Raw genomic sequence first — 25341 nt, 5'->3', positions numbered from 1 at the left:
GAATAAAACCAGTTTAAAAGTGAACTTATGACAAGAAATTATTCACAAATTAACCCAATCTTTAAGGTCTGAGGTTAATGAAGTTAAACTGCTAAAAGTGACGTATTTTATGCTAAAATGTAGTGCTACACGCTGAAACTGGAGAAACATCAGAGACCCTAAACAAAACAAACTTTTAAATTGGTCACTTCCCTATTCTACCAGGAAAAGCAATCATAAAACTAAACAAACTGGTCATTAGTGTTTCAAACCTTCATGCAGTCAAAAAGTAGGTACTAAATTATTCCTACTATTTAACAGGCTGGTAGAGCTAGTTAACTCACAGCATCTAAGAGAATTGTGAATTTACCTGTTTAAAAAATTTTTCAGGGGGTGTGGGGTGGTAACTATTTGATATGCTTCCCCAAATATGATTTGAAGTGTAAATTAAGAAGGAAGAAACAGAAAAGGATGGTATTTTTACCTCCTGTAACAGCCCATCAGGTACTGCAGTCTGCACCACATCATGCCTCAGTTTTCTCAAGTGAAGAAGCTTCTCTCTATAATCACTCACTGTTGCAGGAACAAGTTCTGCCTGGCGTAATATAGCAAAGGCAGACTGCCGCTGACACAGCCCGTCACCCTGAACAGCCAAACACAACCCAAGCAGATCAACATTGGGGTTTATCCAAAAAGTAAAAGAATATTACATATACATATAATATGTATATGTACATATACATATACATATAAAGGTCTGAAAAATAAAAATAAAATAAAATATATTAAATATAAATATATAAAATAAAATATAAATAAAATATATAAAATAAAATATATTAATGTCTTAGGTAACTATTTTTGTTTGGTTTGGTTTGGTAAAATGTTCATTTTTCCTCGTTATTTACTTTTTGGCAGGTAATTTAGGTTTAGTGTTTAGCACAGGATTGCAAAGTAAACAGAAAAGTAATTCTCACAGTGACTCAAACTGATTAGCAATATCTATTGAAATAAAATGTATATATACTTTTACTATACAATTCCAATAGTTTGCATTACAGAAATATAATATATATAACCCTACACAGAGGTTGTGAAAGGAGGTTCACTACAGTGTTTACCCACCAAATAGGGAACTGAAAAACTAGGATATTTTAAACTGTGGAATACTATTCAAAACTTCAAAAAATAAGGTAACACAATAGGTACTAACATGGAAAACTTTTATGATAAAATCTGCTTTAATTATGTATGTATACTGAAAAAGTTTTAAAGAATATTCATCAATTACCTAGATTTTTGTTTGTGGTCTTATTGTTAGGTGGGAGTAAGAATTCAAAAAGATATCAATTTCCATGAGATATTTATGAAGTGTGTTAGTTTTCTGCAAATATAACATTCTGGAAATTTAAAAAATGTGTAAAATTGTGTTTTTAAAAAACCTTCCACTCAAGCAGCTATAATACCTCCATCAATTCCGGAAGCCGAATGTCAAAATGGTTTAGGATCCTTATTGTCAAAAGCCGAATCTAGGGAAAGTAAAAGGCGTATTTCACTTTCAAATTTATATGGAGGAAGAAACTCATTTACAGCCAGTAAGATCTAAGTTTTATAAAATAAAAAAAGATACCATTTGACCAGAGTCATAGACACCTATTCTATCCCTTATTTCATATTCAACACCAACAAATACCTAATTCAAAAAAGAGCATATATATATATAATGACCAGACCAGATTAAGACAGCGATGCTGACCAATATTCCATATTGTTTTCCTGAATGATAACACTGTAAGTACTTCTGTAAATAAGTGCAAGGAACTGATTAAGCTTATAGTTCAATCAAAATCAGTATTATTTTTATTCCTAAGTAACCTACTCATATATTTCCACACACCCAAATGACCACCAGAATCATCAAGGGGGCTTTAAAACACCATGTACATTTTTCATTTCCACCCTAACCCTACTAAATCAGAATCTTTTGGGGTGGGAACCTGGCATTCATATTTTTATAATCTCCCTAACTAATTCTGCTGCAGTTTGCAAGCTAATCTTTAGGAATCCTTGCTTTAAAGAGAAATCATTCCACAGCAGCACTTTCTGATTAAGGAGCTCTCATGACTTCTGGCTATACACATAAAAACAAATGGAGACTGCGAACATCCCACAAAACAGTATTACCTTAGATATACCAGTAGAAATGTTTCCTTGTAACTTGGGAAATAATTCCATCAAAGCTTCCTCAGAAAGTGGCCCTTTGCAGCCACATAAAGACAATCTCTGATAATAGAGATCAGCCAACAGCAATACAGATGGCTCCGAAGGAAATGTTCTGCAATGAGATATTTATAAGACCCAAATTGCACATACACCTTGGAGTATTTAGACAGTAAAATAAAATTATCACTGTTGAGGGAAATATAAAAGGTAGCATGGACAAGTTTTACTGGACATGTAGCATCATGATTTTATAGATGAAGAATCTGAGGCCTAGAGACCCTGAGTGCTCTGTTCAGGGCACATAGCTGATTGGAGGCAGAGGCAGGATTACAATGCTATTTTCACTCCATATGCACAGCTGAAAAATGACAGTCACATAAAAAGAAGATATGTAATATTTATTAAGTGTCTGCTGGGTACTAGGCATGGAGCTAGTAAGAGGAGCAGCAGAGGAGTTCTGGTGTAGGGCAGCCCATGTCTTGACCCAGCCCCATGATGCATCAGTGGCATAACCTTGAGCAAGCTTAATCTCTATGTACTACCTTCACCCAACAATTATTTACTCAATATTACTATATGCCAGTGACTTTTCTAGACACTGCAGATACAGCGGTTAAAAAAAAAAAAGACAACATTTCTATCTTTCTGGAACTGCATTCCAGCAGGGAAAGATAGCCAATAAGTAAACTAACAAATAGTATGACAGTGATGAGTGCTGTGGAGAAAAGTAACCAGAGAGGGAGGTTAAACAGAGACCAGATTATGGAAAGCAGGGTTGGAAGGAAATGAAAAAGGGAGCTAAGACGTATCTGGAAGAACATCTTAAGAGAGAAAGTAAAGCCACCACAGCCTGAGATGTGCTCGTCTGTGGGAACAGTAAGGAGAACAGTCTGGCTGAAACTGAGTTAACAAAGAACAGTGGCTGAAGATTTAGGAGTGGGAGTCATATGGAGCCCCAAGGAATCTGATAAAGACGTTGGATACCACTAGAGCAGGGTTTCTCAATAAATACTGGTACTATCGATATTTGAGGCTGGAATCTTTGCAGGGAGGTGACCTCTGCATGGTATGGTGCTTAGTAGCACCCCTAGCCTCTCTCCACTACATGCCAGAAACAAGAGTCCATTTCTCTCTCCAGTAGTCAATTTCTCTCAGTTAAGAAGCACTGTACTAGAAGGTTGTGAGCGATGGAGTGACATGACCTATCATCTTACATTTAAAAGAATAATCATTCTGGCTTCTGGTATAGACTAGAGAGCAGTAACACAAGGGAAGAAGTAAGGAAACTCATTAGGCAACTATGACAATGATCCATGCAGGCGATAACAAATGAGACCAGGGTGTTAATTTGAAACTAGTTCCCTTGGAGAACGCAAGTACCTACACCTTACAGAGTTGTAAGGATTTAATAATGTATAAAGTGTACACACAACAGCAATTTGCATATAAATAAATGCATTTTTTAACTATTATTGCATACATTATCCAAATTTGTTTGCAAAAGGTAAGTACTATTATCCTTTCCTTTTTTAACTGTCCTCTGTTGAGTTATAATGAAGCTAAGGTCAACTAACTTACCCATGGCCTCGGAGTTACAAACTTCAAATCCAGTCTGAAGTGACAGTGAAACCTAGACACTCAGTGTAATAGCACAACACTGAGAAAGGCCCAGTACATACAATGAAAGATCATACCCTGACCTCAAAAGTGGATCCACTTCTGATGGGCTTCTAAGGCTAACTGCCACCTGGTCCTTTCCCAGAGGACATAATTACCCCATTCTGGTATGCTATGCATGTGTTTTGTTTCAAACACTCTAGCTGTCTTCCATTGCTTATACCAAGGACTAAAGGATGAGAAATTTTAACCACAACAGTCAAGAAAAGGGGAATATGCAATATGGTAAATATGGTGAATTCAAATAAATATTCCCTCTTTAAAGAAAGTTCATTTAAAACAATATAATTAACCATGGAAAAACATCAACTTCACCCAGATTTACAAATGTAAAGAGATTCTGGATTATTGCCATAAGTCTCCTAATTATCCTCTCAACTGGGTAAGCTAAGTGATCCCGTTTAAATCAATCCCCTGCCAAAAACCCTCTCCTTTCACTCAGAGTAAAAGCCAAAGCCCTTCCTCTACCTAAAGGTCATATACTGTCTGCTACTTCCACCTCTGTGTCCTCTTATTCTACTACCCACCCACTCTGCTTGGCCACAATACACCCCTTGCTGCTCAAGTTTATACACCTATTGCCCCCAGGGAGCATCTTGGACCCCATATCCCTCCTGCTTTCAAGTTTCTTCTCAGGTATCTCCTTCTATGTGAGGCCTTCCTTATTTAGAACTGCTACTCACCCTAACCTTCAGACTCTCCTACCCGAAGACTACTCTGGTTTCTTCATAGTATCTAGCACCTTTTTACATGCTGCTACATATTGTATTTATTTGTTCTGTTTAGTGTCTCTTCTTGCTAGAACATTAGCTCCATGGCAGTGAATTCTGTCTACTTCATTCCACTGTGTTTCCCAGTGCCTAGAATACAGCCTGGTACATGAGAAAAGCAAACAAATACTGACTGAATAAAAGGTACTACTACCAAAATCAGAGGCTAGCCAAACTAACTTAAACAATAAATAATTAAATAAACTGGACTGTTTCAGTACACAGCAAAAAGATCACAAGGAAATTTTTCTGAAACACATTATGTTATGGTAGGGCAGAATATGACAGTGGTAGGAATGTGTCAGTTGGAATCATTAAAGAGGTTAAGAAAGTTCAACACTGTGCAATGTTACATTTGGGAACAACTGCCATTATAAACTCTTTACACTGCACCTTAATTTACACATATAAAACAATACTCCTTCACAAAGATGAATCTGTGTTTAAAGACTGTAAAAAAAATTCTTATTTTAATTGGAGAATCTAATATTAAATTTCACTATGTGAATACAATTCATGTATGAAATATCTTAGAAGAATTTTTGTTATGTCTGAATTATAGACAATTATTTTATGTTCTCAAAAATAGACTTAAATATTTTATTCATTATTAAGCCAAATAAAGATCTGCTTACTTACAATATTAAATTCTTTACACGTTCCACAGGAACCAAATGAAGAAGTTCAGAAGATTCTTCCAAACTTAGCAGAGTACTTACAGCTTGACAAAGAACAAATAAGTTTCCTAAGCACAGAAAGACAGAAAAAAATGCTTATTATTTCTATGACACAACTATCAAGTATCTTGTTTATCCAACATCTGATACTTATAGAACAAGTAAATTCACTTTAAAGTGAATCTGTGCCTTCTAAAAATTATCTGTCAGGTACCTGAATTAATAGAAAGGAAAAGAGAAGTTTCCAAGCCTTATATTTTATCTTTTTTAAGGTAAATATATATTTAGAAGTAGAGAATAATAACTTATTTGCCATTAATTGAGATGAGGATGAAATACTGGTTGGGCATCTCTAATCCAAAAAATCCAAAATCTGAAACATTTTGAATACTGCTATGATGCCCAACAAGTTCCGGATTTTGGAGCATTTCCATTTTCAGATTACCAGGTCAGGATGCTCAACCAATGAAGCCTATGTAAATATTCCAAAATCAGAAAAAAAATCTAAAACACTCTGGTCCTAACCATTTCAGATAAGGGACACTCAACCTGAGTAATGACTCAACCCTCTGGATCTTAAAAAAGCCAAATTATCTTTGTATAAGACTCATGTTGGCATTAGTTTCTAATTTATAAAAAGTCACATACCAGTAGCTATTACCTTGAATATATTCAATTAATATTAATTAAACCCCATTTAATTTCTAGCCGAGGGGTCAGTAAACTGTGGCCCACAAGTCAGATATATTAGACAGTCTGTTTTTATATGGCCTATAAGCTAAGAATGCTTTTTGCATTTCTGAAGGGTTCTTAAGGAGGAAAAAAAAAAGCAACAAAGATAAAACATGTCTACAAAATCTAAAACATTTATTATCTGGTCTTTTTGCCAACCCTTGCTCTACACTCTAGACTACTCAACAGAGCTTTATACAATGTTAAAAATTATTGTGCTATTTTGTAGCCACAATCCAATATGGTAACTACTAGACAAATGCGGCTGCTAAGCACTTGAGATATCTTTTCTTATTTAAGTGAGTAAATGGCTACCATGTTTATATGTTAAGAGAAAATACTGTGCTAGAATAAAACAAAATACTTGCTTTTAAATTGCTGTCTCATGTACATCTTGGTACACGAGAAAAGCAAACAAATACTGACTGAATAAAAGGTGCTATTTATATGGGAGATGTACCCATATATAATAGGCAATGAGGTGTGGGGCAGGACAGTTCAATACAGCTTGGAAAAGGCAGGAAGGCCTTCTCAGAGGTACTATTACCTGAGCTCAGCTTTGAAAGGTAACTAAGAGTTAAACGAATGACAAAACCTAGAATGGTCCCTAGGCACAGGGAACACATGTTCAAGGGCAAATAGAATATTATGTTGCTCAGGGTGAGAAACAGAAATGCCTGGAGCATGAAGTGTATGCCCGGGGTAGGGCAGGCAAAGGACACACAGAGCAAGACACAGGCTGGGGCTTGAACGGTTTTCTATGCCATGGCATCCTTCTGACACTCGACTTTCCTATGTTCAAGTCACCTTGATTTGGTCAACACATTACAGGGTACAAGTGAAACATGCCCTTCTTATGCTCTTTTTTCCGTATTTATCACATAAGGAGTTATGTCAGAACACAATGTTAGTATTATCCTCTGCTATTACACGTGTTTACGATTACTTTATGTGTGCCAGAAAAGACAAAGAGAACAAATGGTGATTGTAACTGACCTTTTCCGAAGCTCCCTCTGTCAACAGTCATGAAAAGTGATTCTATGAAGCATGTAACCAGTGGTATCACCTTCTCTTTCTCAAGAGGTCTGTCCAAGAAGTAGGGAGAAAAAGGGAAAAGTTCAAACAGTCATCCAATGGCTTTTTCACAGAATGGTAAAGAACAATATATTCTAAGCACATGCTATATTCCTTTCAAAATTAAAAGTTTATTTTCTTACCTAATGTGAGGTAAAACAACAAGGGCTGCCCAAGAATGTGAAAGGTAAGTAGTATTGTTACTTGGGGGTAACTGAATTACAGATAAGAGATGGTCCAAAACTGGAAACTGCTCCTTTCCTGCCTTGGATCTAGTCTTCTTCTGCCTTAAGTAGGACCTATAGGATGAAAATTCAAGTAAATGTTTAAAACTAGAGACAATGTAATCACTTATTGCCCTCGAAAGTTTGAAATGACACTGGTTCCTTCTCATTGTGGCACTTTGGGGGAGGAGGGAACTAGTGGTGGTGGTTGAATATAAGTAACTAAACAAATGTGAGTCCTTCCATTGATTTTCACTGTGAGGTCCTTTCAACTCCACTGGCTCTACTTCTTTCCATTTCAATTTGCTTCATAACTTAAACCAAGTCTCTCTCAGTTTTGGATATTACTTCTTAATTTATGTCTTTAAAAACTGGAGGGATAACTCATTCAAATGAACTAATTTCCTCCATTCCCTTTCATTTTTCATATGAATTTTACAACTTTCCAAATGCAGAAATGTTACAAAGTTACTGTACTAAAGTTAACAAATATCACAAAAATGATTATGATTAACATTTTCTGATATGACATGTGGTTTGGGGTATGTTAGTCTTTATTATTCTTGCTAGCCTCTTTTTAGTCTTGCCCTCATACTATGCCTCAATTCTATCTGAAAGAAATCTAAAGAAAAATTTATCATAAAGGAAAATTATTTGTTTTCCAATTTGTCCTCCATGTCTAGTTTTTTGTTTTGTTTATTTTGTTGTTTTGTTTTCCCTTTGGTGCTGGGGATGGAACTCAGGGCCTCAGGCATACTTGGTAAGTACTCTACCACTGAGCTATAACCCCAATCCCTCCATGACCAGTTACATTAGCTTATTATGCAAAAAAAAGTGAAATGTCAGGTTTTTTACTCCTATGCCCTTTTTATTATTACAATTAGTCAAAAAGTCACAGTTTCATACATATCAGGATACTGAATGATAGGAAATTATAATAAATGGTTAATTTTAAAGGTCAGCTACTTAAAGTCACCACATCTTGATGTATAGTTTTTTTGGCAGTAACGATGAATCAACAATCTACAAAAATCTTACAAATTATTAAGATGTTTTTAAAAAGAGAAGGAAAAAAAGAATGATTAGTTGCCATGTCATTCCCCACCTTTTTCATACCTGCCATGAGTTCCTCTGTTGTGCTAAGGTTCTATGTGATCTGACACTTGCTTACCTCCCTCACCTCCTGTCATCCACTCCCTCCTTCTCTAGAGCTCTTTACCCACAGAGACTTTCTCTTTCTGAAATAAGCTGAATTTATTCCTTTCCCAAAGTCTTTGTAATAACTCTTCCCTCCGCCTGGAAGTCTTTCATCTGGCTCCCCCCAAGGCTGAATCCTTCTCAGCCCACACATTCTTGCTCCAGAAAGGAATACTGAGTGCCTCCTTCATGCTCCTTTTTATCACTATAATCATCTTGCTTATGGGCTTATCTGCCTCATTCTGTCCCTTCCCATAGAATATTATCTCCCCGCAAAAGGAATCTTTTTCTTACTCATTGTTGTATACCAGTGTCTCCAACATTACCTAATACTATAAATATTTATCAAACAACAGAATACTCTGAAAAGCATTTTCACATTAATTATCTTTTTATCTTCAACAAACTTGATGAGTGGACTATTGCCAGACTACTGAAACAATTATTTAAAGCTATTCACAGAAGGAATCAAGACAAAAGTGATCATTTACACATATCATATCTCCGGGGCATGGGAGGGTGAGTAGCAGAGGAATGTTTTCTCAGACAGACAAGGAAGTTGTAGCCCTTGCCTTAAATTAATACATCCAATTTATTTATTGATTTTACCAAGTGACCTTCTCAGGAGGATTTGAGAGGGTTGAGACAACAGTGTGAGAAGGTCTGATATCCAGTCACATTAGTGCCTTGGCTTCAAGGAATTCAACCAACAAAGCAACTTCATTCCCATATGAAGACACCATAATTGTGGCCACTTGCAAGGAATGGGCCTGCTAGAGATTGGTTTGAGGTTGCAAAATCAAGAGAAAAGGTTCAAAGGGATAATTCTATAGGAGTTACTCATTACCCACTCCTCAGGAATTGGAGTTCAGTCAATTAAAACACTAAAATTCTGTTGGCACATTTTAATAAAGAAGATAGGTTTAAAGTAGGCAGAAGATGTAAGTAGGTGTTAAAAGAGATGGGTTCCCTCAGAATCTCAAGTTGATCAACCTCCAAAGCTAACTGCTATGTGACTGTGGAGACAGTATCTCCCACTTCAATGGATGCTGTGAAACTTTGAAGCTGAGTGCTCAGCACAAACTCAACACATGTGCACTTCCTCTGACTACCTCAAAGCAAACCATAAAAACAGAACAGATTGAACTAATCCAACAGACATGAAACCAAATGTAAACACAAAGGAATTACAAGGGAACCCATTTCCTAACCTACAGTTTCTAGAAGCTTATCCACCGATAAGCTGAATCCTCTCACATATTTAAATGGATTGCTTTTAACTTCTAAAGGGTTCAACCTGTTTTGAATGAAATTAAGAAAGTAATTCATAGTCCTTTAAACAACTTAAATAAGGCAAAAGTATAAAATTTAAAAATGAACAATCACTTAATTTTTCCTCACCATCTCCTGACAACACAAAACAAAATGAACAGTCTTTGTATCCTTGGGAAGATGTTAATTCTCCCCAAATTGATCAAAAGGCTTAATGCAATTCTTTACAAAATCCCAGCAAAGTTTTTCTGTAGACATAGAAAAGCAAAAGGAATAGGAATAACTAAAACAATTCTGACAAAGAGGAATAATGAGGATTTTTACTTAAAAATCTCAAAACTTATTTTATAGCTAGAGAATTAAGAGTGTGGTATGGGAGGAGGAAAACTTTACGAAATGAGATCATGTTATGCATACTATATGTACAACTTGCTTTTTCCACATAATATGTATTACTTATTTATAAATAATCATTGATATTTATCTATCATTATATATGTTAAAACATATAGAGCTTCATTTTTTACAGCATTCTTGGTGCACTATATTTAAAAAGGTAATCTTACCAACACTACAGGAACAGACTTAGAGAACTCACCCCACCGTCTGCTGTGAGAAAACAAGAGGATACTTTTCAATCGCCATGGAGCCAGCAGTGGGAGGTGCTGCTTTGTTCAGAATAAGCTTGGCCAAAATGGCCAGGGTTTCATCTTTGACCACACTGTCATCAATTAAGAAGCAATTCTCAATATATAAGAGAAAGCTTGGCAGAAAAAGCTAAAGAAAAGAAAGGAAATCACACTTGTTAACAGATAAAAATTCTAGAATGGGTAAAAAAGAAAAAATCATAACATCTCAAAAAACCATGAATTCATAAACAAAGGATTAGGAATCCTAGTAGCATTAAAATTCTCCATAGGAACAATGAAAGAAGACAATGCAATACCCTAAAAACTGTGAAAGAAAATGATTTACAATCTAGAATTTTACATCCAGCTTTAAAAATGTATTGTAAGGAGAGAATTTCAGATGTACTAAATCTTTTATTTTAATGGGTGTTTTTTAGTTATACATAACATTAAAACCCATTTTGATACAATTATACAAGCACAGAATATTTTATTCTAATCCAGACCTCAGGACTGTCCCTTCCCCACTCCCTTCTCCTTCCCTCTACTGAACTTTCTGCCATTTACCCATAGTTGGTTGTTTTAATAATTAATTAAAAATCTTAAAACTTTTACCTCCATTTACCATTCTTGGGAACCCCTGGAAAATATAGTTCATTAAAATAAGAGAATAAACTGTAATAAGAAGGAAATCTGGGATCCAGGAAACAGGATTGAGAAGGAAAAGGACATCCTATTATAACATCTGTGTAGTGGGTTAAGAAAGCAACCCATTCAGAATGAATTGTAAAAAGAACTGACTGAACTGCTAACTTCTCTGACAGTTTGCCGTGTGACATGTATTTACAATGATGCTGGCAGACAGACTCTAGTTTTTAAAAGATAAAGTAATTACTAACTTCAGGAAAAATTCAAAGGCATGCAAAAAGTGATACATAGTCATAAATACTCTTTGTTTACAGAAACCATGTGGTTCAACCAAAACCTGTGATGTAACTCTATCACAAAGATGATTTACTTTTTTTTATCCATTAACTATATGAAGAATTCTACAGATTAGGACAAAAACTAACAAACTAAGGAAAAGTAGTATATTCAGATGACCCAAAAATATAAAGCAAATGCCAGAAAAAAAATAGCAAAAATCATTCATATTGGTCGGTGCTGGTAAAGTGAATGTGGAGGACAAATGACTATCTTTAGATGTATGCCACTATTTTAAATTACATAAAAATGATTAAAAACAAAAACAAACAAATAAACGAAGGTCTGGAGGGAAATGGAAGAAGAAAAGACATAGTCGCTAAGAAATCAAGAGTGAGATAAAGTCCACATGGAGCAGAAATGAGATCTAGGACATGAACAATAGAGGTGTTTTTTTTTTTCCTTTCAGTTTTTAGTCAAATAAAATGATATATTATTAAGAATTGATACAAGAGGTCTTTGAATTATAACTATTAATTCTACCTTTGTCTCCAGCAGACAGTAAGTATACTGCAAGGTTATCAGTTACAGGATGTGGCAAATACTTGATGGCCATAAGAGGAAACAGGCAAAATAAACTCTGGATTTGACAAAAAGATTTGTTCTATCAGGTATTTCTTTTAAAGCAATGAAATAAACTTTCAATGTTCCTCAAAAATAAGCTGTTTCAGATACTATTTTCTATGCTTCAAATTCACCTAAAAGTTTCTTAAACTGTTTTTTTCAATTTTACTGCATGATTTTGTAACTAGCTTAAAAATTATTAAAGACAGATTGTTTGCTATATATCATTTTAAATGCTTTAGCATTTGGAATAAAGTTTTACCTGTAAACCAGAACTGAATATAATTTCTTTAAAGTAAGAAGCGACTAAAACATCAAACACTAAGTCTGTTTCTCTCCAAAAACAAATAAAAATCACAGAATTTCAAATTTGGTTATTTTATCTCGACAGATTCAAGGAACACTCAAAACTTAGTATCTTGCTCACCTGCTCAAACTGCTTCATAGCAAACATGACTTCAGAAAAATCCAAAATTAAACGTCTTTCCAATGTGCTCTCAAAAATCTGCAAACCACGGGTAAAAACTATTAATTTAAGTATAATTAGAGAATACCTTCCCCTTTACCCCAAAGAAAGTGAATACATTAACGGAATGGAGGGCACATCAACCAGCATGCTGTTCCAAGGCTCAGCCTTCTCCAAAGGAACTCACACAGATGCAAGGGGCATTGTTTTATCAATGACAGAGGCCCTGCCTAAGGATTTTCCCCAGCTCCACAAAATTGTAAAAGGGCAAAAAGCATGATCCTAACCTTTCCAATGTGTCCAGCTGCATTATGTGATGCTAGAAAGCATCTAATATATCCATTTTCAATCACACTTCCCTCCAAACCATCTCTCAAAAATCACTAAAATGTCAGTCTCTTCAAATCATGCCCCTGCTTAGAATTCTTCCAGGGTCCTCCATGACTTGTAAGATAAAACCCAACTTATTTTTCCAAAGCTGAACAGAGCTTTGTGGCTATCACATCACACTTCCTCAAGTGTCCATGTGCCCAGACTGTACACATTTCTCAATACAGGTCTTTGCTGTCCCTTCTTAGTATTTTTAAACTCTTATGACTGGCAGAACGCTACAGAACCTTCAAGGACTATTTCAAATATAAATCTTCAAAAATGTTTTCTCTGTTCCTCAATCCCAGGCAGAATTAATGGTTATAATTCAATATGTATCTCAAACAAATCAGTTCTCTAGATTTTAACTACTGACTCCCAGGCCCATTCTCTAACATCACAAACTGTAGGGATTACAGGGTTATCCCTGGAACACCTAGTTCACACATAGTAAGTTATCCATGTTCACTAAATATTTGCTCTCGAGATTTAGCTTTTACCCCACTTTATTTCCATTACAGCATACAACACGTCTTCTTAACAAGATTATAAATTCCTTGAGGACAGAGCCTTTGTCATGCTTCATTTGTATTCCCCAGCAGGCTTACTCGATGCCAAACATGTTATTAACTACTCAATTACTATTTGTTGAAATAAATTACTTTTTCTATAGTTTCTCTGATGAGGGTCTCCGGCAAGGAAACATTTTCACCAAGAATCAAAGCAGAAATCACATCCAAGAGAGTTTCCCAGCAAGATGTGGAGAGATTGGGTATTTGTAATGTTTCAGACAGTACCTGCAAAGATAAAAGAAAAACAATGTAAAATCCACTTTTAATCAACAAGCTTTTAAACATATTAAGTTGGGAACTCACCTTACACACATCAGTAGGTTCAGTTACCTTTGATCCATTTCCATGTTTCACAAGTATCAGATATATTTCTAATAACCTTTTAATCTGTTCAGAACTTTCATAACAGTTCTTTGTTGTTACTTTGTTATGTAGGTCCAGGAGTGATTCCTGCAAACAATGGATTTAACAGAGAAAATAACTGAAAGATACTAAACTCAATTTTTCATCCAATAATGAAAATGTTGTGACCTATTTGCACTTTTTCATTCTTTTGCTTTGAAAGGAAAAGACATTTATGGGGATACACTAGATAATGAGAGATACCATTTACTGAATGATCAATTCTTAATTCTTTGAAGTAATTAACATTTTCACAGCAACCCTGAAGTAAAGAATATTGACATCATCCTTACTGATCAAGAGACTGAGGAATAGAGATTTAAATTAACTTCCCCAAATTACACTAGTAGTAAGTGGTGGAGCCAAGATTTAAACAGACAGTGTGGATCCAGAGCCTCTCTTTTTTTTGGGGGGGGTGGGGGGGTGGGTAACCAGAGATTGAAGCCAGGTATCACTGGGCCACATCTCTAGAACTTTTTAATTAATTATTTTTATTTTGAGATGGATCCCACTAAGATGCCAAGGCTGGCTTTGAACTTACAATCCTCCTGCCTCAGTCTCCCAAGCAGCTGGGGTTACAGGTGTGTCCAAAGGTTCTTGTAACACTATACATCACTGTATCTCAAGACATCATATCAAATAAAAAAAGTACTAAGGGTAATGGAGAGGAAAATCTTAAAATGTAGGTAGAAGAGTGCTCTGATAGACTCAGAACAACAACAACAAAAAAAAACACTCAACACTTCTCATTATATACCCATCTTTAAAACTTAGAACTCACTTGCAAACAGTCAAAAAATGTACCAAAATGTTCCTTGTAGATGTGGAATACAGTGGATTTGGCCATGTTTTTGAGTGTTTCTCCAACTAAAATCCATGGTAATTGAGTTTCTGTTTCAGTAACTGGTCCTAGTTTTTGCAAAATTAGTTTCACTGCCTGTAGTAATACAAGAACAATTTAAATTATTTTTAAGTATTAAACTGTGATTTACCATTCTAAATTAGCTACCTTAAAAATCTGTTCAAGAATTACCAAGGATATGGGAGCTTTGATGGTTAACTGTAACCCAAGGAATTCCCAAACTAGGGTGGGGAATTTTATTGTACAACTGACCCTCTCTACCTACTTGTGCCCATTGATATCTGTGTTATTACCTCCTACTATCCACAATGAAGAAGATAGAAATGACTCTGAAAGTAAACATACCCAGGGTTGATGTGTCAGAAAGCATTCTACTCTCAAGTATAACTAATTAGAACCAAAAAATGTACCTAGGGCCTACAGCAGGAAGCAATGTTATTAATCCTCTAATTTTCCCACTTAGTGCTTTGTATTTGTTCTAGGTTATCTATCCTTCTCCCATAACATTTGCCTAATTCTTCTCTATTTTTCTCTTTAATCCTTTTACATAGACCCCACCCACAACTTCCCATCATTAATTACCTGGCCTGTACAGGAGTGAAACATATTTCTAACTCCTTTGCACATTTCAAAGAGCAATTGCCCAACACCTTCCACCTTTTCTGGATGGTCATTAAGATCAAGGAACATTAAATTGAAAAGTGCATTTTTATCAGAGACCTAAAATATAAAATGAAAAAGTATATTTTCAACAAAAATACATTCAAATGAAGAAATCTTACTTCCTATTCTACATATTCTTATTTAAACATACTTAGCAAACAAACATTTGTAATGTTCTTGAGTTACTACAATAGTGTACTCTCGTTTGTACAATCACATAGAGGAGTGATGAATTCACTAGTATGATAGGCAGATACCTACCCAAAAAACTACATAAGGCAACATTCTATGATTTAAAGCAAATCATATATTTGTATTTTATGAGTGTGGAAGAATGTGATACCTATTTTTTTGTTGTTGTTGTTACAAAACCTGTCTAAAATTTACTAGGGAAACTTTTAGACAAACATAAATCACACTACGCTACCATTTTTCAAGGAAACTGTTACATAACTTCCTGTTCATCTTACTGTGAATGTATTACGGATTTGAATTTGAAAATACTTTTGAAATATACACACAGAAAGTTACCAAAAACCTAAATAACAAGAGTGACCCCAAATTACATCAAATTAATTAGTGAGCAAAGACTAAACTTTACAGAGATATAGTCAAAGTAGTATCAGGTCTGTCTATGTATTTTAAAAGGTTAATCCATAATAGTCATATTATTACAAAGTGTCTACTTCTGGTCATCAGATTCTTGATGATCAACTAGCAGCAAATATATAAAACATCAAACTAACCTTTCTCATCAAAAATGTAAAGCTTTCAGCAGCAAAATTTCTTATGTGTAGTTTTTTATGAGCCAGGAGTGTACTATACATGCTATAAATGAGAAAAATAAGACAATTTATTAACCATATAACTCTAATAAAGATATACTACATGTCAGCAATAAAACTAACATTGTGCTAAGCATGCGAGGAATACCTAAGAGGTATAACACAAGTTTAATATCTTAATTACTGGGAGATTTGACATGTCAAATGCAAGACTTGAGAGTCCCACATTCAGTGGTGCTGGTCTTATAGCAAAGACTCCATGAAAAGCTAAAATTAGCAGTGAGTTCTGAATGACAGAAATTCTATAGGGAATGTTAGGATAAACAGAAGAATAAAGACAGAACAGGCAGCATTGATCATGGTCAAGAAATAATAAGGAGGCTATTCTGTCTCAAAGAGGAAGAATGTTGGTGGTGAGATGCAGAGGCTAGGGGAGAATAAAGGTGGGAGGCTGAAAAAAGCTGCAGAAAAAGTTACTCAGGTAAACAGATAGCTGTGAACACCAAGCAGATTAATTTGAACTCTAACTTACCTCTACGCAAGAACTTAGTCTGTGTTACTTTCATTTAATCAGCACAAGAACTCTATGAGATGAGTACTATTATTACTCTCATTCTACAGATAATGAAACTGAGACAGAAAGACTAAGTAACCTGCTGAAGGTCACATATCCATGCAGCTATAACAAATTACTTACATAAATTGGCCTTTCTAATATGGAAGAGCATGGAATATGAATCTCTCTCTCATTTTGGCCATATTCCTAGTTCCCCACAACTTCTTCCTCACAGCAGGTACTAATAAATAATGGCTAAATAACAAATACTTTCAGAAAGATTAATTTGGGAGCAAGAGAAAGGATAAAATAAAGGGGAGGGGGGAGAGACAGGTAATCCACTTGGAAAGCTGATAACATCATGCAAACTTGGGCTGATGATAGAGGAAAATGATGAAGGATAGACCCAAGAGACATTAAAGTATCTGCTGCAATGAAATAAAAAATCTTACAGTAGTCCACAAGACCCACCATGAACTGGCCCCCATCTACTAGTACTCTGACATCACCTAATTGCTCTTATTATTATTCATGTTCTTCATTGAACATGCCAGGCATGTACCCCAGATGTTTCTCCCCCATTAAAATGTCTTGGTAAGAAGAGGGATTTTCATCTTTTATTTGTGACCACATCTCAAGTGCCTTCCAAGCAGAGAGCATTCAGTAAATACTCAGAATACGTGTGTACATAACAGCATCAAGTGGATTTAGAGTCCTTGAAGATGACTGTGTCAAATATGCTTTCAAGGTGTGATACAGGAAGACTGTCAGTATAACTGATAAAAAATGGGCAACCAAATGGGACTTGGTACAAGGTATGCCCTTAGTTCATATTTATGAGCACAGGAATAAATAAAAGGTAAGAAAAGATGGTGTGAACAGAGATGTGTTAAAAACCTGGTTTTAACAATATTCAAGTAAAAATATCCAGGCCACTGAAGATGTCACACACTGAAAGCAAATAAATTTAGAATTAAAGAACTTTTCTTAGGGGACATAAAAGTGATAGTTTTTATGACAGCTGAAGTTATAAAACCAAATAAACTATACTCCCCTAAAAACCTCATAGGTTGTTAATGACACAATCTTGGCTTTTAATCATTTTATTCAAAGCTTCATAGAGAACTAGTCAAGAGTAGAAAAATACTTCTTTCTTATTCTTTATTCAAAGTTCCTAAAAGAAAAGGGTGGGCAGGTAAAGGGGGTGGCACAAAACCACTGTTCTATGCCATACTCACACTTTCTGATAGCGGGTAAACAGTTGACCGATGATCTTAAGTATTCCTGTGGCGATTACCACGTTGAAACCATCAGGAGACCAAATCCCATCAAATACCAAATTTAAACAGATAATAATCTTTTCTTAAAATGCTACCATGGAAGTCATTCTCCTTCCCTATCTACATAAGCTCAAAAATACTGGGTATCTCTTTTGGCTTAGTAAGCATAATGGTAGCTGGGTAAATAAGTGTTTAAGACAGGATTCTGAAAGAGTTCATGGGTTTTAAGGAAACAGCATTATACTACAAATAGTTAAAATGAAAGCTGTGTAATATAAATGATAATAAACAAATGCTTTCACTTCTGGTAAAGGTGCCTGGGAATATTTTTGGAAGTTATGAAATCCAAGTTAGGTTTGGATGACTGGGTATAATTTCAATAGTTGTAGATGAGAGAAGGTTAGGTCAATATAAACAAGACACATTCAACGCAGATTGCTAGACTAGATAATGAGTCACTTTGGCTGGCAAATCAACTCTATATAAGGAAATAATTAGGCATCAAGTTGCAAAGATAGTTTAGAGTCAGGAAGCGGCCAGACAGAAGAGAAATATAAATAAAAAAACATACTGGATAGAGAAAAGGGTCACCTGTATATATTGGACATGTCCTTCACCATCAATCTCCACAGGTACTTGTAAAGATATGACAGTGAGGTAAAAGCCCATTCTAACAATTCGGTGTCCTGGGTCTCTAGGATAGATGTGATGGTCAGGAAAAAATCTTGAAAGTGTGGATAGAAATCCATCTGCAGATCTCGTGCCAACTGTACAACCAAACTGGATTTAAAAAAGAAGAAACTGATTATGTAGTTTTTTTTTTTTTAAATAAAGGCTATAAATCTATATGATGATAGATTACCTATGATCATCAGATTAATTAATTCAAAAATACTTCTAAATCAAGTCTTAAGAGATACAAAATTCTTCAGATCTTAAAGTGTTCAACAAAAAAAATCAGGTCAGAAGGTGCATTCCTTCAAGGTTGTAGTTACCTGCTTCCATAGTATAAAAAAAAAAGGGGTTCTTTTAGGAGTACATGAAAAACGCAAAATTACACACCTAGGATTCTGTTTAATGATAATGCACATTTTCCTGATATTCTGATCTAACAGGAAAGGTAAATTCTTCTTGTTTCTAAATTACAAATATCTGATCCAAGGCATGTGCAGCTATAAAACACAATCTTTCTTAAAAATTAAAAAAATATCAAATTTTCTCTCAAGATGTTACTTACTCCAAAAGGGGTTGGTAGGCAAAACTGTTCTTAATTTGCAGGTGAGTCTTCAAACTCTGAACGATCTCATTTTGATGATAGACCAACTGATTAAATGATTGGCATTTGCCAATAACTTCTTTGTAAAATTTGCCTGGGTGAAAAAAAGAGAAAGGAATGTGTTCTGCTTTCTATCACATTATTATTTAGCTGTTTTGAACATATAAAGTACAAATTAAAACAAAATTTAAAATACCGAAATGTTCCGTAAGATTTAATTCTCTCCATTTCAGCAGACCCTCAAAGAAGTAGGTTTCAACCTCCTGCCAAGATTAAAGCAGTCCATTAATCAGACAAGTACAAGAAAACTATGACAAAGTTTAACAATAATAATAATGATAATAATATTAATATGTAAGACAATAACTAAGAGTTTAAAGTCTTTTTTAGTTGTTTTTGAAAAGTATGTTAACTAACACTTTCAAAAGCAATTAGAAATGATAGTATCAACAGATAATTTATAAAAACAAAGTTTTAGGCTGGAAATGTAAATCAGTAGCACAATGTTTGCCTTCCATGCACAAGGCCCTGGGTTTAATCCTGAGCACCAACATATAAAAGTAAAATAAAAACAATGTTTTGTTGATTTGGTTGTATTGAATAATTCTCTAAAGCCCACAAAATAGTCATATAGGAAAAAAATTCTTTTTCTATTTTATTTTATTTTTTTGCAAGTTTAGACACAGAAAAAAAAAAAGTGCTGATTCTTTACAGTTCTTTCATGGTGATTTTGGAAATAACTGCTATAACTTTATGGTGAAGATATCTGGCATTTCTATTAAAATTAAAAATAGATTTACCCTTTGATCTAGCAACTCTAGTTTTTTGAAACAAAAAACTGCAAACATAGAAGTACAAAAATGTATATTCAGTTCTACTATAGTGGAAACAAAACAGCCTAAAAGTCCAACAATAGGAAAACTGTTGGAATAACTACAGTCTAAATGTAGTAAAATATATTATGTGGCTATTGAAAAAGAAGTTCAATCCCCAGCATTAAAAAACAAAACAAAACAAACAAACAAACAAAACCCCACTATGTTTTATATTAAACTAGGAGGATATTGAATGTTGATATATTCCCAAAGTGACAAAATCCAAGTTACATAGTGAAATATATGTTGGGATCTAATTTTTACAAAACAAAAACCTCTGTAAATGTTGGCGTATGTTTATATGAGTATGAGAGAAAACTGTGGAAGAATACACATATACTGAACCATTAACGATGATTTCCTTAGCAATAAGGAGAACTGTCTTTTTTCTAAGTTCACAACATGTTGGTTATCTCATTAACACAGTATATATTATTTTGTTCTTTGAAAGATAAAGCCAATAAGTAAATCATTACCATGCATGTGTATATATGCATATATACACACACACACATATACATATACAGAGAGAAAGACAGAGACAGAAAATACCTAGGCACAAACCTGAACAACATGCCAAAAAAATTTTTTTTCAGGGCTGGGGCTGTGGCTCAGTGGTAGAGCACTTGCCTAGCATGTGTGAGGCACTGGGATTGATTCTCAGCATCACAGATAAACAAATAAAATAAAGGTTCACTGACAACTAAAAAAATATTTAAAAAAAATTTTTTTCCATTAAATTGTGCTTTTAAAACTTTAAAAGATAAAAATGAGATAAAATAAAAATAAATAAGGAGAATATAGGAAAAAGAAAATCCCATTAAATTTTATTTAGCACCCCCAAGGTAGAAGAAAACTAAACATTACAGTTTAAAATCTAAATGAAAAAGATATTTCTAGCATTCCATACTGACTGACACATGTCAGACACTTATGACATACCACATCCCTGCTCTTCCCAACAAGAGATGGAGTCTATTTCCTAATCTCATGAATCTGGCCTGGCCTCAAGACTTGCTCTGGCCAATAACATTCAATGGAAGAGACACTGTGACACCAAAAGCAAGGCTTTATGAAGTTTTGCAGCTTCTACTTTTACTCTCTTGGAAAGATTCTCCATCATAAAAAGAAGACTAGTCTATTGGAGAAAAAGAGGCATGAGGAGAATCAAGACCAGCAAGCCCCAGCCAGCTGCCAATCATGTGACTGAGGCCATTCTAGACCACCCAGCCCAGGATCCTATCCCATGCTCTCTAAATTAACATTCTACCCCTTAGTACTTTTGAACTTTTCTATGGCTTAAACTATAAACCATCTGCTGAATGTCAAATCTAATTCTACCTCTGAAATCATCTATTCTCGAGATCCATATACCCAAATATCTTTTGAATAGTATCATTTTCATGTCCATAGGTACTGAATATCAAATTCTACTAGTCTCAAATGCAACAAATTATCTTCTCTCCAAAACTCATGCTCCTCTTCCTACAACTCTATCTTGATAAGTGACATCCTCAATCACCCAGTTATAAGAACCAAAACCTTTAACACCATTCTCCTCCTTCCTGCATATCCAGTAGGTCATACTTCCTTAGTATCTTTGGAATTCCCTTCTCTCCATCTTGACTGGAACTACCCCATAATAATTTCTTACTTAAAATGACTACCAGATCCTTACAACTGGTTGCTCTGACTCAAGACCCATTCTTTCCTCTACACTAAAAGCAGATCAAAAACTTAAAGCTTGATTCACGTCTCTCACTCCCACAGCTTCAAGAAAAATCTGAACTTAGAATGGCATATGAAATTCTTTCTTTGTATTGCCTTAAATGTGACATGTAATTTCCTAGCCTCTGTTCCTTTATGTAGGCTTCTCCCTCAGCCTGGAATAGTGCTCCCTGTCCTGCTTGCCATGCCAAAATCTATACAAACAATGAAATTCAATTCAAGTAGCATCTTGTCTAGATCACCTCTTTGACACCACATTCTATACCTCCAAAGCATTTAGGGTACTCTGTCTTCACTATGAGTTCCCAAAGCATTATGTGCTTACCTAGGTAACATGATTTAACACACTGAACCTATAAAGACACAATGCATTCAAAGACACTGTGAGTAGACTTTGACTAGAGCCAAATGAAGAATAAAAACTAAAGTTGAATTCTCAAGTTAAAGGCATGTTATACAAGACCTTAAAAGGTTAGTTAGTGAAGGAATAATGAATTGATACAGTAAAATGAGGAAGATTTCTGTCCAAAGGGATGACATAGTTAGAAGTGATTAGAACTGGAAAATCATGTAGTCTAACCCCCCAATTTTTTTTAATAGAGGAAACTAAGCCCCAGAAAAGTGACTTCATCAAAATCACTTTAAAATAATACAAATATGCAGCAGTGCTCAGAATGCACAAGAGAAAAGGAAAGGCTTGAATCACAAAAGCCAGTTGATTATCAAGTCAAATCAACTGCCTTTATAGCATCACTCAACAGAACTTTCTGCAAGGATGGAAAGAAATGTTCCCTATCTATACTTGTCCAATATGGTAACAACCAGCCACATATGAACGAGCTCTTTACATTTCAAGTATGGCTTCTGTGTGAGACACCACAGGTCTAATACATTTCATGCTCATGTAAGAATAGTTTGAAAAAGAAATCACTTTTATTAATAGAGAACACTGAAAAAAAAATACAGGAAAAGCATCACAAATACTTTAAGACTTTCTAATATCACATTTTCTTACCTCCTTATAACTTGCTGTTCTATCGATACGGTGAATAATATCAATATTCACATTCCCCAATCGTTCAGCAAATGTAAGAAACTGGGGAGGGAAAGCATATTTAAGATACATTATCATTTAGTACTTATAGCATCTTGAATATCTGAGTGCTATATAATAATCATATGTGGGCAATTTTCTTGTGAAACCAAAAAAAAAAAAAAAAGTGTAAAGGTTCAAAAACCCTTATGTGCAATCATTACAAATAAATGTATGCTTTGCTTGGCATTTCAGACTTGTGTTTTCTATCAATCATAAACTACATAAACGAATTTTAAACTAAAAGAAAGCATCACTGATGAAACACAAGGGTAAGTATAAAAACAAATGAATGGCACAAGACTTTAAACAAAGACACTGCATTACTACTGGAGGATAATTAATTTTTCTGTATATTTGCATTAAGTTCTTCCAGCTATGTCATTTCAAATAAGATTTCCATACTAGACTGGTAAACCTAGGTAAACGCTGACGATTAGATTATCTGGATTTATTAGTTTCACACCACTACACAAGCGCAGGGACCCGCTAAGTTGTTGCAATAAGAGTGATTTTTAAACCTGCAATAAGAGTGATTTTTAAACCTGGAAACAAATTGCCAGGAAGCACCCAGAAAAAGAGCAACAGTAGCCATTAGCTGGAAGTCACTTATCTTCTCCAGCTCGGTTTTTAAAGATAAAAAACCAAGGGAGATTCTGGGATAATAAATTTCACTCTAGACTGAAAGGAACCCGGGACGGCCCAAATCTCACAAGCTGTCAGCGAAAGCTTGAAAACTTTCCCTCTCCACTTTTACTACACCCGGAATCTTCCACTTTCGCCAGAGCCTCCTGACAAGTGTCCCACGCTCTGCCCAGACTCTGCAGCCCCAAGAGTTCCTGTGCCAGTCTTAAGCTGAGGCAGGAGGTACCCGCGGCTCCCGGCCCAAGCACTCGCTCTCACCCGGTAGGTATTCTCGGTCTTGTGGGAAATGGGTTTTATCTTCATGGCTGAAGAGGGGCAGCGGCACGGAGGGCCTCGAAAAGGGTCGAAGCTACAACCGATCGCTGCCAGGAGAAAGTGGCTCGCATGCGATACTCTCCGAGTCTCAGTGGCCCAGTCTTTCTCACGTGCGGATGGAGTCCCAGGGCAGCGCCATGTTGGGAGCGGGGTGGAGCCTGAGTGGGTCACGTGGGCGGAAGAAGCGTCCGAGCAGGCGCACGGGCCGGCCGCGTTGTCCTAGCTGGCACGTGGCTGGGTGTTGTTTTTTTTTTTTCTTATTAGCAGGATAAGTGTTTTTATTATAAAAGAAAACATGCGTGGTGCTTGGGATGTAGCTCATGCTAGAGCACTGCCCTGAGTTCGATCCCAGCACCCTCAGGAAAGCAAAAAAAAAAAAAAAAAAAAAAAAACAACTAAGTTTGTCATCATTAGCAGCTAACATTAGCTGCTCTTCACTATTACCCTGCACCGTGCAAAAGCTCTTTCCATTCATAATTTCACAGTAAAGCTGATTGTGAACGCTAAGCATAAAGGAGGGTTGTATCTTCAAGCCTCTTTGGCACGCTAGGAAACAGATTATGCAGCTGGTGTCCGAATTTAAGACTGAGGTCACTTGCTTTTAAATTCTGATAACCACTCTGCTTGGAATAAATTTTAAAAACAGAAAAGGAAATTTAAAGAAAAATCTTTTACTTTCAGGTACTGTTAACTCATTTGGTGTTTTTTTTTTCCCATTTTAATGTCTATGCGTAGCATATATTTAAATAATTGTACAATTTTATAATATACACAGTTTTTAGATATAATTTTAAATATAATCCCCACACACTTAACATTGATTCGTTCAAATATTTACTTAGAGTCTGCTATGGGCCAGTATTCTAGGAGTGAACAAGAGAAAATATTAATAATTATGTTTGTAAATATTTAGTTTGAGTTCCTTACATCTTGGGGGAGAGCCGAGGAGAGATGTTAAGTAGACATGCATACATAGCTGTATATATCAGCATAGACGTCAGGACTTAAGGTGTGACTTAAATACATTAAATGCCACTAAATACCTCAAGCCTGAGATACTGGTGACTTGGTAGGAGAATCAGTGAAGTAGAAATGGGTTAGTCATGGAATGGAAACAGAGTCAGTGGGCAGCTGTCCTGGACACTGAGGGTAGAGAAATCACTGTTGGATATAACAATGTGACAGTCTAATTACCTTGGAAATACAGTCTGGTGTGGAGGAAAAGAAACAAAATATTAAGGGATCAAGGATCAAGGATCAAGGAAGGAATCGCGTGAAAAAGTACAGTAGGCACAACATATTGAAACTGTTATTGTCAATATATCACAGACATTTTCAATGTCATTGCAAGGTCATTTAAAATATTTTAATGGCTCCATAGAATTTATGGATTTTACTTTTTAATAACAAAATATCATAAAACATTGAGATGCCCCATAATTGGTTTCCAGT

At 35.3% G+C, this 25341-nt stretch overlaps 1 protein-coding gene across 1 annotated transcript in view; it reads right to left on the bottom strand.

Moving 5' to 3' along the window:
* Utp20 (UTP20 small subunit processome component) overlaps positions 1-24038 on the bottom strand; it is a 93967-nt gene extending 69929 nt beyond the window's left edge. Inside the window, exons 1-18 of the mRNA XM_046429652.2 lie at positions 23833-24038; positions 22852-22932; positions 19430-19496; positions 19195-19327; positions 18549-18737; positions 16083-16164; positions 15256-15393; positions 14593-14748; positions 13713-13859; positions 13500-13634; positions 12430-12507; positions 10424-10602; positions 7276-7431; positions 7055-7143; positions 5289-5394; positions 2164-2314; positions 1446-1508; positions 464-622 (exon numbers count right to left, since the gene is read on the bottom strand). Coding sequence (XP_046285608.1) covers positions 464-622; positions 1446-1508; positions 2164-2314; positions 5289-5394; positions 7055-7143; positions 7276-7431; positions 10424-10602; positions 12430-12507; positions 13500-13634; positions 13713-13859; positions 14593-14748; positions 15256-15393; positions 16083-16164; positions 18549-18737; positions 19195-19327; positions 19430-19496; positions 22852-22932; positions 23833-23877 — 2154 coding nt within the window. The 5' untranslated portion in view covers positions 23878-24038. The remainder of the gene's footprint in view (positions 1-463; positions 623-1445; positions 1509-2163; positions 2315-5288; positions 5395-7054; positions 7144-7275; positions 7432-10423; positions 10603-12429; positions 12508-13499; positions 13635-13712; positions 13860-14592; positions 14749-15255; positions 15394-16082; positions 16165-18548; positions 18738-19194; positions 19328-19429; positions 19497-22851; positions 22933-23832) is intronic.
* Positions 24039-25341: the final 1303 nt, after the last annotated feature.

This window comes from Marmota monax, unplaced genomic scaffold, assembly GCF_021218885.2.
Source record: "Marmota monax isolate L192 unplaced genomic scaffold, Marmota_monax_Labrador192_F-V1.1 WCK01_AAM20220418_F8-fsc00051, whole genome shotgun sequence".
NCBI lineage: Eukaryota > Metazoa > Chordata > Mammalia > Rodentia > Sciuridae > Marmota > Marmota monax.
This window is presented reverse-complemented; position numbering and strand designations above follow the sequence as displayed.